This window comes from Vicugna pacos, unplaced genomic scaffold (assembly GCF_048564905.1).
Source record: "Vicugna pacos unplaced genomic scaffold, VicPac4 scaffold_109, whole genome shotgun sequence".
Classification (NCBI taxonomy): domain Eukaryota; kingdom Metazoa; phylum Chordata; class Mammalia; order Artiodactyla; family Camelidae; genus Vicugna; species Vicugna pacos.
Window position 1 is genome coordinate 1,289,761 of NW_027328789.1, and position 13,410 is coordinate 1,303,170.

Sequence of the window (13,410 nt, forward strand, 5' to 3'; positions counted from 1 at the left end):
TCCCAGACTCCCCATTTTAGTAACAGCCTCAGCACCCACCTAGTTGTCTCAGCTCACATTCAATTTCCACTGTTCCCTCCCCCCGGCCCTGCCCTGGAATCAGTCCTGTTATTTTCGCCAATAAGCTGATCTCAAGTGTGGTTTTGCAGGGACCATGGCCGGAAACACACAAGCTCACAGCATGGTTCACTAACAGTCCGCCGTAGGGTGCTCCCTGGAGGGGGAGGCATCTCCTGCCGCTGGTCACCTCAGAAGGCACTGGATTCTCACACAGGAGGCCCAGGAGAAGGGACTCAAGATTTTCCCGTGGTCTGAGCTTTGAAGGGCCCGAGGTCTGGGGGAGCTCCTAATTAGCAGACACACTTGCCAGTGAGCAGATGAGGATGGGGGAACCCACGCAAGGCTGTTTTCACTCCAACTCCTGGGCTCTCGGGAGCCACGGGAAAGACCTGTGTCCAGTGTACAGCCCAGCCATCACAGATCCCAGCCTGCATTTGCCAACCCGGACAGCCTAGACTCCATCTACTTGCGACACTTACTTCTGTTCTGTTCCCCACCCAGAATGTGATGGACTCATTCAGATATTCTGGCCTGTCTCAAGCGAGACAGATTCAGTGAAAAATGAAGTGTCCACATTTGGACCAGAGCATGAAAGGAGAAACAAGGCCTCATGGTCAGCATGATGGTGGTGGCCAAACCCTTCCACCGGGTGAGATGAACCATGGTGAGGGTGAGAATCCAGGGTCCTAGGTCGGCCAAATCATCTTCCTTCACGGTTGTCTGGGGTGTTGGAGACTGACTACCACAAACTAACGACACGGCTGTCAGTGGTGGATGTCAGCTGCAACAGAAACGGATTCAACTCTTTACTGCCAACATGGGTTAAAAGTAAAGGCCGGGGCAGGGAGGTCTGCACGGCTGCTGAGGCAAACCACAGACCCAGCTCTGAATGCCCACTGGCTGGAGCAGAGAGGAAGCTACGGCCCTTTTAGCTGTCCCTGTGTCCAACAGATCCAGGTGAGCCAGCTACTTAGGAGAAGGTCATGTTGTCCTGATACCCAGAAAAACCAGCCTCGTAAAGGGAACAAATAGTGTCATGGATTTTAGACCCAATTCTGCCCCTTTATGAAGGCAAAGTAAAGTAAATGGCACGGGGAAGTTGAATGCAAAAAAAAAAATTAAAGAACCAAACGGTGACCGCTTCCTCCAACAGCGTCCCCTGCAGCTGTCACCCCCAAGCCGGCCACTTCCTCACCAGTGACCGCCGGCCAGGAAGCGCCGTCACGCACGTCACACAGCGACAGCCAGGAACCGCGTGCCGAGCACGTTTGTGTAAAAGCAGGAATCGAGCAAAATGCTGCAGAGTTTGACCTTACAAGTTTAAATACTCCATGAAAAGAATCCCTGAGCAGCCGACTAAATCAATTCGCATCTTACTTCTTCAAAACAATCAAACAAATTTAATAAGGGCGCATTTGTCACCAAATAAAAGGAGGACCAAACAGGTCCCTCAAAGCAAGGATTTTAACAGGTATCTAACACCAGTGGGTAATGTGCTAACAAAGCAAATATTCCAAAACATTAGAAAATACAAAATGACTAGGATAATACATGGATCAAGACAGATATTAAGATTTTGCTTTTTAAAGCGATGGAGACAGTATGGAGGGCAATCTGGCTATTTCCAATGCAGGGTGTGCACAGCCCACATTTTCAGATGCAACAACATGCTCACTGGGCAGTACAAATGAAAAAGGAATAAAGAAAAAGGAAAAGAGGAACAAGAGAAAATTAGAAACACACAAGAACAAAAATGATTTTGACAGCATGTACAAGAATTTACGTGAGTGTGTGAGGCCAGGGACGAGGGGATGGTGAGACCCACCCTCACCCCCTGCTCCAGGGAAAGCAGGGACCTAAGGGGAGCGGCGCTGCCAGGGGACCCCAACGTGGTCAGCGCCCCTAACCAAAATTCCACCTACAAGCTTCAAGGCAGCTTTTGAGCTACAAATTGTGGTCGCATTTCAGTCTGGACCGTTTTACTCACTTCCACCAAGAGTAGCAGGAGAGAATTAGGCTCTGCTCCTGTACCAAAGAATTGTTTAAATAATTAATGACTGTGGAATACTAAAAGCAACAATGGGGTAAAAGTGACTGGAGGAGAATATGCTTGACCCGAGCTCACTGGCCGCGTTATCTCACTGACGTTCAGAAGCTGGCTGAGCCCTTATGGTACCAGAACAGACAGACCCAAAAGGAGGGAGGTTTAATGCGCTGCTGTATTTCGATACTGGGAGCCATGCCTGGTACACGAGGTTCTGGGTAAACAATGGGGACAGTGTCAACCACTGTGGGCTAATTACACATCCGGATACTCCGCCAAGTCCCAAGGGCAGACTTCAAAAGACAAAAACAATCTGGCATTCTCTGGTGGGGCTGCAGACTCAGAGACAAGCATTTGTTGAGCAAAAATATCACCAGTGCCTCCTATGACAAAAGAGGAGGCACTGGCGTGGGGGCTGGGGCAGGGCTCCAGGCTTCCACTGCTCACTCACCAGTCTGTCCAGGGGGAGAAGTGGTCCCTGCTTATGTTGCACTGATGCACCTACCTTGACTAATGCCTGGGGCCTCAGCAGGTGTTGACAGGAGAGGTGAACGGAGCCAGACTTGGTGTAGCAAGGTGCTGGCAGCTATGCCCTCAGCAGTGCCCAGGCTCCTATACATGCCAGCTCATCTTAAGAAGCAGATGGGGAGTGCGGGCATGTAGATCACAGGGCCCTGAGAGGACAAGTACAGATCATGGCTACAGCATGCCTCTCCCCTTCCTTAAGTCATAGAGGTATGTCTGGGAGGAACAGAAAATTCATCCAGAGCCCGCTACATTATCTCTCGCAGGTGGGACTCGTGTCCCCTGTGCTTCTCACTCACAGGGCTGGTCTAGACATTCTTTTTATCAATTCTCTAGCATCTTCTCCTCCAACTTACCAACAACCAGAGAGTAGGATCTGATCTTAGCTAAGTTCAAGAGTCACAGAGCACTTCCTTCACAGCGGGCCCAGAAACATGTGCCAGGTTCTCCGACCGTCACCTGTGGGACCACCATGAGCCCTCTCCAGACTCAAGGACAGAGGCCGTAGGCCGGGGGAACACAGCTTCCCTCACTCTCCCCAGCAAAGTTTTCCACGTCTCGGAAAAGGCATCTCACCCTCTTCTGCCTGAGGGACAGCACAACAGATACACCGGGAAACAGAGCTGAAGTTGGGGGGGTAGGCAGCCCAGAAGAGCTCGTCTGTACTTCCGAGGCAATGTGGGGCCGTTGACTTAATCATAGGGAAAAAGTGAGAATGAACATTTCCCTGCTCTGTCCCATACACCGTGATACGCCTTTCCCTGCATAAGGAGTTCATTCGGAAGTCCCCGGCGGTGTTTCTGATGTCCTAACTTGGCATGGAGGCTGTCGGGCAAGAAGAGAGGGCCTGAGCAGAATAGGTGCTGGGCCTGGGAGGCAGGAGACACCGGCTCCAGCCCCAGCTCAACCAGCTCCTCGTTCCGCCTCTCGGGGTTCAGCATCTCATCTATAAGCAAAGGGATGAGACTGTCCCAGGACAGGCTGCCCAACAGAAATGAAATGAGAGCCATGTAAATAACGTTTCCCATTTGCCACGTTTAAAATGGTAAACAAAGAAACAAACCAACAAACAAAAAACAAATACTAGAAACTGATTTTAAGAACAGATCTTACTTAATCTACTGTATGTAAAATACTATCATTTTGACATGTAATCAATATAGGAAGTAAAGAGATAGTTTATATACTTTTACTAGACAAGCCTCAGTGTCTGATGTGCATTTGACCTAGAGCACATCTCAGCTCAGTCCAGCCTCCTCCCCAGTGCTCCTAGCATCAGTGGCTTTGGCTACTTTATTGGACAGCAACCCCAGGGGTCCCACCATGGTCATGGCTGTAAAGCGGGAGTAAGTGTCCACACTAACCCTAAAAGGATCTCTCTGAAACAAAGGCGGATTCACTTTGAAATGTCTGTAAACCGGCGGGCTGCATCTCCATTCCCCCTTGGCTACAAGACAGACTTCTTCCTTGCTGATCCCTTTCTGGATGTAGGGAAGCAATCCGGCACAAAGCCAGGGTGGACTGGCCTCCAGGTAAACTTACCTGCTGTCTGTGTCCAGTCCCATGAAGTCCTCCTTCTCAAACGAGATGCAGGGGAGGGGGATCTTGTCCCCAGAATTCTTGGGGCCACCATCCAGCCACTTGGAATTGAGCAAGATGAAGAGTGACTCAGTGAAGTCCTCGATCCTCTTCTCCACCACCCTGCAGTCCTCTAAATTTGAAGGCAACGTCGGTGCGCGGCTGCTCGACTTCCTCCACATGCAGTACAAAGACAAAGAGCTGAGAGTCATTATCGAGGTGCCATAAAGCTCCTCTGCACGTGGAGCTTCTCCAAGGCCTTGGCAGAGAGACAGTCGGTAATGGTGACAAGGCCCACGACCTTGCAGTGTTTCTGGAAGACGCTCCACCCATTCTCGGGCACATAGCGGTGCCTGTAGTGGATACAGAGTGTCCACTGGGAGCCACATGGGCTGATATGGCTCACCGAGGTGAGTAGCTGATAGATGCAAAAGAAATTCTCCTCTGAGATGATCTCCATGGTTTGGACTACAACGGGAAGAGTCTGGTGGTCCTCAGCACACTGCACGTAGTCAGGGATGCTCATGTTGCAGGCCCTGCCGAGACAGGAGAGGAGATCAAGGTACATACTCTGCTGTGTGCTATGGGCCCATCTGGGTTGCGGTGACCTGGTGTGTACCAGACAGAAGGCAAGGGAAGCCAAAGCAAATCCGGGGGTACAGTTTGTCCTCATAGTCTGCACATGGCTACTGTAGCTCGGATCACATTACCCAGCTTTTGGTCTAGGCTTCCTGCCTCTGCAGAGAAAGGTCATTTCTTATTTTCTATTTCCAAGCACCTAGCAAGGCCCTGATGCAAAGTCACTGCTCAAAAATGCTGAATAAAGAAATGAACAAAGGAAATGCTTCCCCAACCCCCTTCAGCAGAATATAAAGAGAAGGACCACAGTAGGATCAAAAGATCTGGATTCCTATTCAATTTATTTGAATCCCTTAGCTTCATAGTAATGGATAAGAAAACTTGCCTTGGGGTAGAGGGTACTGTTCATTGGTGGAGCACATGCTTAGCATGTACGAGGTCCTGGGTTCAAACCCCAGTACCTCATTTTAAAAAATCAAACAAATAAATACACCTAATTTCCCTCCTGAAAAAGTATTTTTTAATTCAAAAGTCAAAAAACACCTTGCAATTGACACAACATTGTAAACTTGACTATACATCAATTAAAAAAAATCCTTGCCTTGCAAGAATATATCTGGATTACGGATGTTTGCAAATGTAAAATGCCTAGGGTACCACCTGCATAAAAAGTGGTGACTGTACAATTGTACTATCCCCCATTTATGAGCTATTCTTCCTTTGGGGGAGTTATAACCTCTCAGAGCTAATTTTCTCAGTTTAAAAAATATAAATATTTCCTGGTTCTCAGTACTGCTGAAGAATCAGATAACCCTAAGAAAGCATCTGACCCACAGAATTTACTCAATAAATGTTTCTTGAATGAATGAATAAACAAGCAAAGTGAATGCTGCTCCCTGCCAAAGACCATCATAATGATACTTCCTGGGAATCCCAAGCCCACGTTCACCAGACTCTGCACTAACAATGTGGGTGACCTGGGCAGGCCTGTGTGCTTCTCTAAGCCCCAATTTAATCGTGGATAGAAATGAGGGCAATAACACAAACCTCAAATTGTTAGTGAGTCAGTAATGAATTGTACCCCAATATTGCAAGATGGAACCATTAAGGAAAACTGGGCAAAGAGTCCATAGGCTCTCTCCATATTATCTCTTACTACCACATGGGAATCTACATTACATCTCAAAATAAAAAGTCTAATTTTTTAAAGAGGTTTTCGAGGTTAGGTGAGCTCACTGTCTCAAATAAGGAACACACAGTACAAATAGGACAATGCCCAGCCCATGAGATACACTCAGTTAACATTCCCACTGAGCCCACTAGTCCCTCCAACTTCTAATGGTGTCCACTTCCAAGAGCCCATGTGACCATCCTTGTTCTAATTTTCTATTTGTAATTTTTTTCTTTTCATTAAATAGAAACACCCAATTCCATAGAATTCTTACCAGATATCATGATGGCAGCCCTTCAAAACCTGACCACAGAGATCATGATTGCAGCCCTTCTTGGTGAAACAATAAAATGAATAGCCATTTTCACAAGACCTCTGAGTAAATCTACTAGGGAACTTCATCCTGGACTGAGGAAGAGGACTGGGGAGGAGAGGGCATTCAGGGGCACAGAGAATCATGGGCCACCTGTCCCACGATGGACTTTAGACTCACCCTCACCCTTCAGGAACTACTAAATACACACAGACAGAGTGCTATGGACAAGATTTTTTTTTTTAAACAAATCCCTGAATCCCTAGCAGGTCTTGTTTCTACCCATACACAAATGGCTTATTTGCATAATGTTTCACAAAAGCCTTAAAATATTATCACCCCAACTTGACACATCAAGAAACTGAGGTAGAGTAGTTTATCACATTCTACAAGATTAGAGAGAGGCCACGTCAGACACCGTATTTAAATCCAAGCCCCTGCTCCAGTGCTCACACTAGAAAGTGTGACATACTGCCCCTTTCCTGCCCTCTCCCTGCAATCAATCTCTGAAGAGTCTTTTCTGTGTCACCTGGAATCACAATCACATTCATTTTCCACAAAGAGCTATGTCACTCCTTGGAGGACTTTTCAAAATCTAAAGGGTTGGTTTGAGAGGAGAGATTTGCATTTTCTGTTTCTCAAAGGAAACATGGCTTTAAAAGAAACTGAAAAGTAGTTATCTAGTCTAAGCCCTCATTGTGCAGAGAAAGAACCGGAGGCTCAGAAGAGATGAGGAAAGGGCCTTATTAACAAATATTGCCTCAGCGCAGCACCAAGCCAGACCTGGCACTTCTAGGGGAGGATCTGGAAGGCCCAGGAGAATGAGTGTTAGAAAACAGAAAGAGAAGAAGCATACAAGGCCCCGTCTCTTCACCACCATAACATGAATTTCCACCAAATTACCCAGAATGGGTGCAGCCAATATTAAGTTTGTCAAAAGAGGTTATAGAATTCTCAACCATAGTGGAAATTCCAACATTTACTGTGCTTTTTTCCCAGTTCAAGCATCAATTCAGTGGGCACTCTGTACCAGGGACTACACGAGGCCTGGGGTTCTCCCAAATACAGATCTCTATTACCACGTGTGCAAACCACATTAAGGCCACCAGAAGAAAAGCGCCCACAGATAAGATGGAATTACTGAAGCTGAAAGCAGCAAAAGAGCATATATTACTAGGAAAAACGGTGCTCCTAGTAATGGACTCATGGACATAGAAAGCAAACTGTGTTTAGCAGGCAGGAAAGGGGGGGTTAACAGATACAAATTAGTAAATATAAAATAAATGACAAGGACCTGCTACATAACACAGGGAACTATATTCAATTTCTTGTAGTGATTTATACTAAAAACAATCTAAAACATATATATATACATATGCATATGTTTATAACTGAATCTCTGCTGTACACTTGAAACTAACATTGTAAATTGAATACACTTAAATAAAAAATAATTTTAAAAAATAAGTAAAAATAAATGCAATGCCATTAAGAAAAAATAAAAGAACTCTCTAATCCCCTTAACTGTAGGTGGTCGAGAAATCTAGCTGCAAACACCAAGTCCACTGGATCACTCCAGCACTGGCTGTCACTCTTTCTGACCATCAGAGAGTCACTTGCTTCACTCAGGTTACTTTTCTCTTCTGTGAAAGGCTACAGTTGCAACTAACGATGTATAGAATCTCATCATTCACAAGCCCAAAAAGTAGTGAGGACTTCACATGGGCCAGGCTCTGGTCAGATGAAAAGATAGGGTCCCAGATATATTCATGGGTAGAAGAAGTTTATGCCATAAAGGTATAAATTCTTCCTGTTTTGATAGACAGATTCATTTCAATTCTGGTTAGAATTCCTACCAGATTTTTCTTGGAATAAAACAGTTAATTTATGGTCAGGAATAGCCAAGAAATTTCTTTAGAACCACCACTTGGGAGGGGTGGATAGGTCATTCATTTCCACTGCTCTTTCTGAAGTGATGAAAACGTTCTGGAATAATAATGCATGCACCACTGTGAATATGCAAAAAGCTGCTGAATTGTACCATTTAAATGGATGGAATTCATGGTGTGTGAACTATATCACAATAAAACTGTCCTATGAAAATTATTTCTTGACAATTATTTTTCAGTTTATACACTAGTCTGTCCCACAATTTAAGAAAAACAAAAAACCTAAACAAGCCAAACTATGCCAGGAGCACTTTAGGGCTGCAATATGCCTGGGTCTCCAAGGCCTCTGGTGGTGCTGTTCCTGTTAACACACAATAGCTGGGCTGGGCTAGTTAGGGACTGTAACTATCTTTTGAAAATCGAGGATCACTCCTTTCACCCTGGGAGAGGGAAGGAAGGAGGATGTCACAGCCTCATGCCTTCAGCACATTTTTAACAGAACCAAGCCCTGCTTTCACCACTGCAATCCCTCTCACTATAAAAACACGTGACATCAACAAGCACCGCCATCATAACACCTGAAAGTGTTCAAGGTACTTACCTGAGGCAGAAACATGGAGGGGGGAGACAGAACCTCGCTTAGCAGTGACGCTCCCTTTTCCCGACTCCACCAGGAGAAGCTGGGCGTTAGAGCCGGAGGCTTTCAGCCCAGGTAGCAGCGCCCACGCCACAGAGCTGGTCCTCAGGGAGCAGGAAAGGGAGAGCAGGGCAGCCCCGGGGTCGCGGGGCAGGGAAAGCGGGGAGGGGGACGCGGGCTGCAGCCTCGCTCGGAGGACAGCCCCAGCCACAGTCCCAGGCGCCCGCCCCCGTCCGGGTCCGCAGACCCCGCCCGCCCGGGACACAGCCCGCCCAGGGGCGGGGACGGGCCGGCGGACGAGGAGAGGAAGCCCGGGAGGAGAGGACTAGCGGGAGGGAGAGGGGAAGGGGACGCCAGCCGCGGACTGAGGGGATCCCGGCTGGGTGAGAGATGGCAGGTGCACACCAGGCCCTGGACACTGTGGCCGGGACGCCGGGGCAGGTGGCGCTGGCAGAGGGGTCTGGCCTGAGCAATTCATCTGAACACGGGCTGACTAGCGCCCTTGGGGTCTGTGACAGGCGGACCGCCCTCCCGCAGCCGCCTGACCCCTTTCCCAGGAGCCCCCCACCTTGCACTTCCACAGTCAGAGGCCCCGACCCCAGGCAGGAACCAAAGGCCTACCGGGCGACGTAGTTGAGAAGCCTTTGGGCCCGATCCCCGGCTCGGATATGGAGCTCCCAACCAGCGGACCACTTGGCACTGACTGCGCATGCGCAGGAGGGCCAGCGATCCTCTCTGGGTTCTGTGAGAGAAGGTGGGACAGCGAGGGAGGGAGAAGATGGGAGCGGGTGGAGAGGACGGGAAAATTGGAGGGATACAGATGGACAGGATGAGCAGAGAGAAGGAAGGGATCTGGAGAAGGGAGGGTCTTAGAGGAGTTGGAGAAAAAAAGCTTTACCTCTGGGGCACCCCTAGGCGGCAGACCTGCCTCTGTACCCTTCTGTTACCCTTCAAGCCCCGCAGCTCAATTTTACCACCGTGATCCAACCCTCCGTCCGATGCTTCTGCAGAAACCCTAGGGAGATCACACCCGTTGCCCCCACGCGGAGCTGGGTTTTCTGTTGCTCTGAGAACCAAGCACCCGCAGGTGTTGTCGCTCAGAACTTCCTTGGGAAGAGCACATATTCCCCTTTTACACGCTGGGAAACAGGCAGGCAGGATCTCTGCCTTAGCTCCACTGTCCCAGGTGTTGGGCTGGCGGGGAGCGGGATGGTACAAGATCAGAGCCCCAGACAGAGCAGACTGCCTGAGTGTTGGTGCATAGTCCCCATCCCTCCTGGGTAAACCATACCCCACCCTAGTGGAAACATCAAGGGCTCACAGTAGTTCCCTGGGTGTGGGAGAGCTGTCCTCATGTGAAGGAAAAGTCCAGCTGGGCTAACAAGCTAAGTCACAAATCTAAGTGTGATAAGTGTCAGTTTACTGATCTAAATTCTGCTGGGCTATCTCGTAAATCTGAAGTTTAGTGTCAGTTTATTGGCCTAACAACCTAACTCGTAATTCCAAGCTCAACAAGTGTCAGTAATGTGATCTGTTACAAATTGATAAGCTCCAGTGTACTTATTCCTTGCTTTTTGTTCTTTGAGCCTTATTGGCTAATCCCCCCTTACTTGTAACTAAGCCTTTAAAACCTCATGTGCACGTCTTGGAGGTACTCAAAACTTCGGAGCCGAAGCCCCTCTGAGCCCACCGGCATAATAATTCTGAGTACTCCAACACTCCGATTGGTGCTTTTGTCTTGGCTGGCCTGTTTCCATAACACTCAGCTCCAGTGCCCAGCTTTCTAGGTAGATAGGAGTGTTACCAAGTCGAAATTAATTCTCCTCAGTGCAGGACAGGCCAATAAGTTGGGAGACCAGATGTTGGGGCATGGAATAGCAAGTTTCTGTAGACCTAGATGGCAAACTAATGTCCTGGAAAACCATCTCCCCAAGTCACAATTCAGGCTCCTTTCCTATGTGCTTGGTTAGTGCAAACTTCTTAGTGTAGGAATTCCTTCTTGTTAGAATCCTTTCTTCTTGCAGCTATCTGCGTGGGTCAGATCCCTGTAAACCTCCAACAAAAGAAACGTTATTTTCTATTCTGCAATTTGCTATCTTTTAATGAATGAAAAAGTGTTAAATATCCTTAAAGGTCAGAGCCTTCAGAATAGGGTCTCCTGTTTATTTCAGGCTCTAGGCAACATTGTTTTACAAGCAAGATGAAGCCTAGGTGACAGAGCATAGGGTTAAATTCAAAGGAACAAATCTAATATGGAGTCAGATTTGTTCTGTTATATTACCCGGCCAGATGCCACTTGAGGATTTAAACCCCTTTAAGTTAAAAATAACTAAAATTTTAAAGGAATTTACATACATAGGTGGGAATGTGCAAAGCATATCTGGAAAAGCACCCAAAGGATAGTAAACAGAGGCATCTCCAGAGAGGGCTGAAAGAACAGAGGATGAGGGAAAACTTCTTTCACTTGTGTATTTTTGTTCTCTGAGTTTTTTTTAAACCATTTCCTTGTATTTCTTTTTCAGATAAAAGAAATGTGTAATGGAGCAAAGGAGTAATTAGCTTAGCAAATACAGCAGCCATGGAATCACTAGTCATCACTTTTGATTTAAGCCAGAAAGCATTTTTTGACTCTCTCCAATGTGCTCTGTCCTGTTTTAAGACATCTATTAATATTATTATTATTATTATTATTATTATTACTATTACTACAAGTACTACTACTATGACTATTACTATTATTACTATTATTTTATGAAATAATAACACGGTTTACCTCACCCCTGCCCATGGCTGGTGGAAAACCAACTGAGTTTTTCTTGAGTTGTTTTCCAAGGAGAAGAGATGAGTTTATAAACAGAACACATCTTCAGGGCAATACAGGCAGTGTGCATTACCAGCAGGCCAGACAGCAATGAAGGGTTTTCAATAGAGGCGCCCAGAAGCTGAGAGAGAAAGCCTCCAGGACACTACAAAAAGCTGCCCAAACTGCCATCTCCATGGTACTACTGAAATAGGAAAGAACAAATCTGACTCCATATTTGATCTGTTTCTTTGACTTTAACAAAGCCAAGTTAATATGCTCCGGTCTTTTCATGGGTTATGATGTCACAGAGGAAACGGACAGGTCAACAAGGAACCACTCTGCCATGATCACGGAGCCGGGGAAAGGGATGGGCTGCAAGATGTATGAAGCAGCCACAACTGTGCCCGTGCTTCTAGGCAGGTATCCAAAATCGCCTCGACAAGGTGTCAAACATTTGTGCCCATGTCTTCATCAACAGACATGTATTAAAGACAAATGGAACCATATAAAAGGCCAATACCCTTGCTGGGTACACCGTCCAAAGAACAAAGTCTCAGTTTGACAACTGGCCATCTCGGTTCCATGGGATTCATTCTTGGAGAACCTTAAAAACCACTCTTCTGTCCTCAAGAATTGCTGCATATTTGTCCTATCTTTGGCTAAGGGATGCAGCACGTTCAAGTGAACTTTAATGTCTGCACAGATTTGACTGTCTTTTTCCAGGTTCACTTGTCCTTTCAAAAGAGGCCTGAGCTAACTCCATCCTCCGTAAGATCTAGTCCCTCCAGTGACAGCTCATTGAGCCTGCAATTAAAAGCCAAGTGAACAAGACTGTCCTCAGCTAAAAAGTTCACCCATCTTTCACTGTTTTCTTAATCTCCTCTCCTGGCTAATTGCAACAGACTAACACCTCCCTCCACCAAGATTACCAACTATGTCATTTTGTCTCCCCAAAGAGAAAGTAAGGTCCATAATAGAGGAGACAACTACATAGTCACCTCTGAATTCGTAGCATATAGAAATGTTAATAAATAGAACTATGATCATGGCTTCTTTCCTTTAAAACCTTTCTGGTTATTTGAATGAGACCTTGGAAGAGAGGTGTTTGCTGTCCAGTATCTTGATCCACAAGACTCTGGAGGCCTTTTTCGGAATAGCTGTTCACTGATTCATTCAAAACACAACTTATCAATCAAGGAGTAGCTGTGCTTTTCTGCCAGGAGTTTGTGGTCACTCTCATGCCAGAACAGCTTTAAACTATATCCTTACTTTGGATTTGTTATTTTTCCCCTCTTCCAACAAAATTGACTTTTCTTACTTTCTTGTCTTGAGGAATTTTTTTTTTCCTATTCCACCCTTTAGTAAAGCAAGATTCTCAGGAGGGGCTTGGCCCATTATATGATCACCCATCCAACTCCTAGTGTGAGAGGCCTGGGGCTCACATCCTTCCCTCCTGTCAAGGCAACTGAAAATCAGTTCAGGAGCCAACCAGCACACCACGGCTTCTAACGCTCACGTATCTCTCAGAAACCCTGCTTTCTCGTTTGTCTTGGCTTCTGAGAATTTTCCCTCACTTTCTTGACAATGAGTTGTGCAGCTTGAAAGATGAGGAAGGAAGGTTTTATTTCTCAATCAGCATTTTAAGGAACTTGTGTAATGAAGGTTTTCAGGAGTTTTAGTACCCTCCATTGCCGAGACAGAAAACACACTAGACATTTTCTAAATTTAGTTCTCATGTGCATTTTTTCTTTCCTATTTTTTTCTTAACTGCTAACAGACATTTTTTAATTTAAAAAAAATAAGGCCCCAAA

At 46.5% G+C, this 13,410-nt stretch overlaps 1 protein-coding gene across 1 annotated transcript in view; it reads right to left on the bottom strand.

Moving 5' to 3' along the window:
- The window catches only part of LOC140694894 (trafficking protein particle complex subunit 9-like), a 410,228-nt gene extending 401,229 nt beyond the window's left edge, over positions 1–8,999 (bottom strand). The window contains exons 1-2 of the mRNA XM_072957914.1: positions 8,761–8,999; positions 4,260–4,743 (exon numbers count right to left, since the gene is read on the bottom strand). Of these exons, the coding sequence (XP_072814015.1) occupies positions 4,260–4,596 (337 nt within the window). The 5' untranslated portion in view covers positions 4,597–4,743; positions 8,761–8,999. The remainder of the gene's footprint in view (positions 1–4,259; positions 4,744–8,760) is intronic.
- Between the last annotated feature and the right edge of the window lie 4,411 nt (positions 9,000–13,410).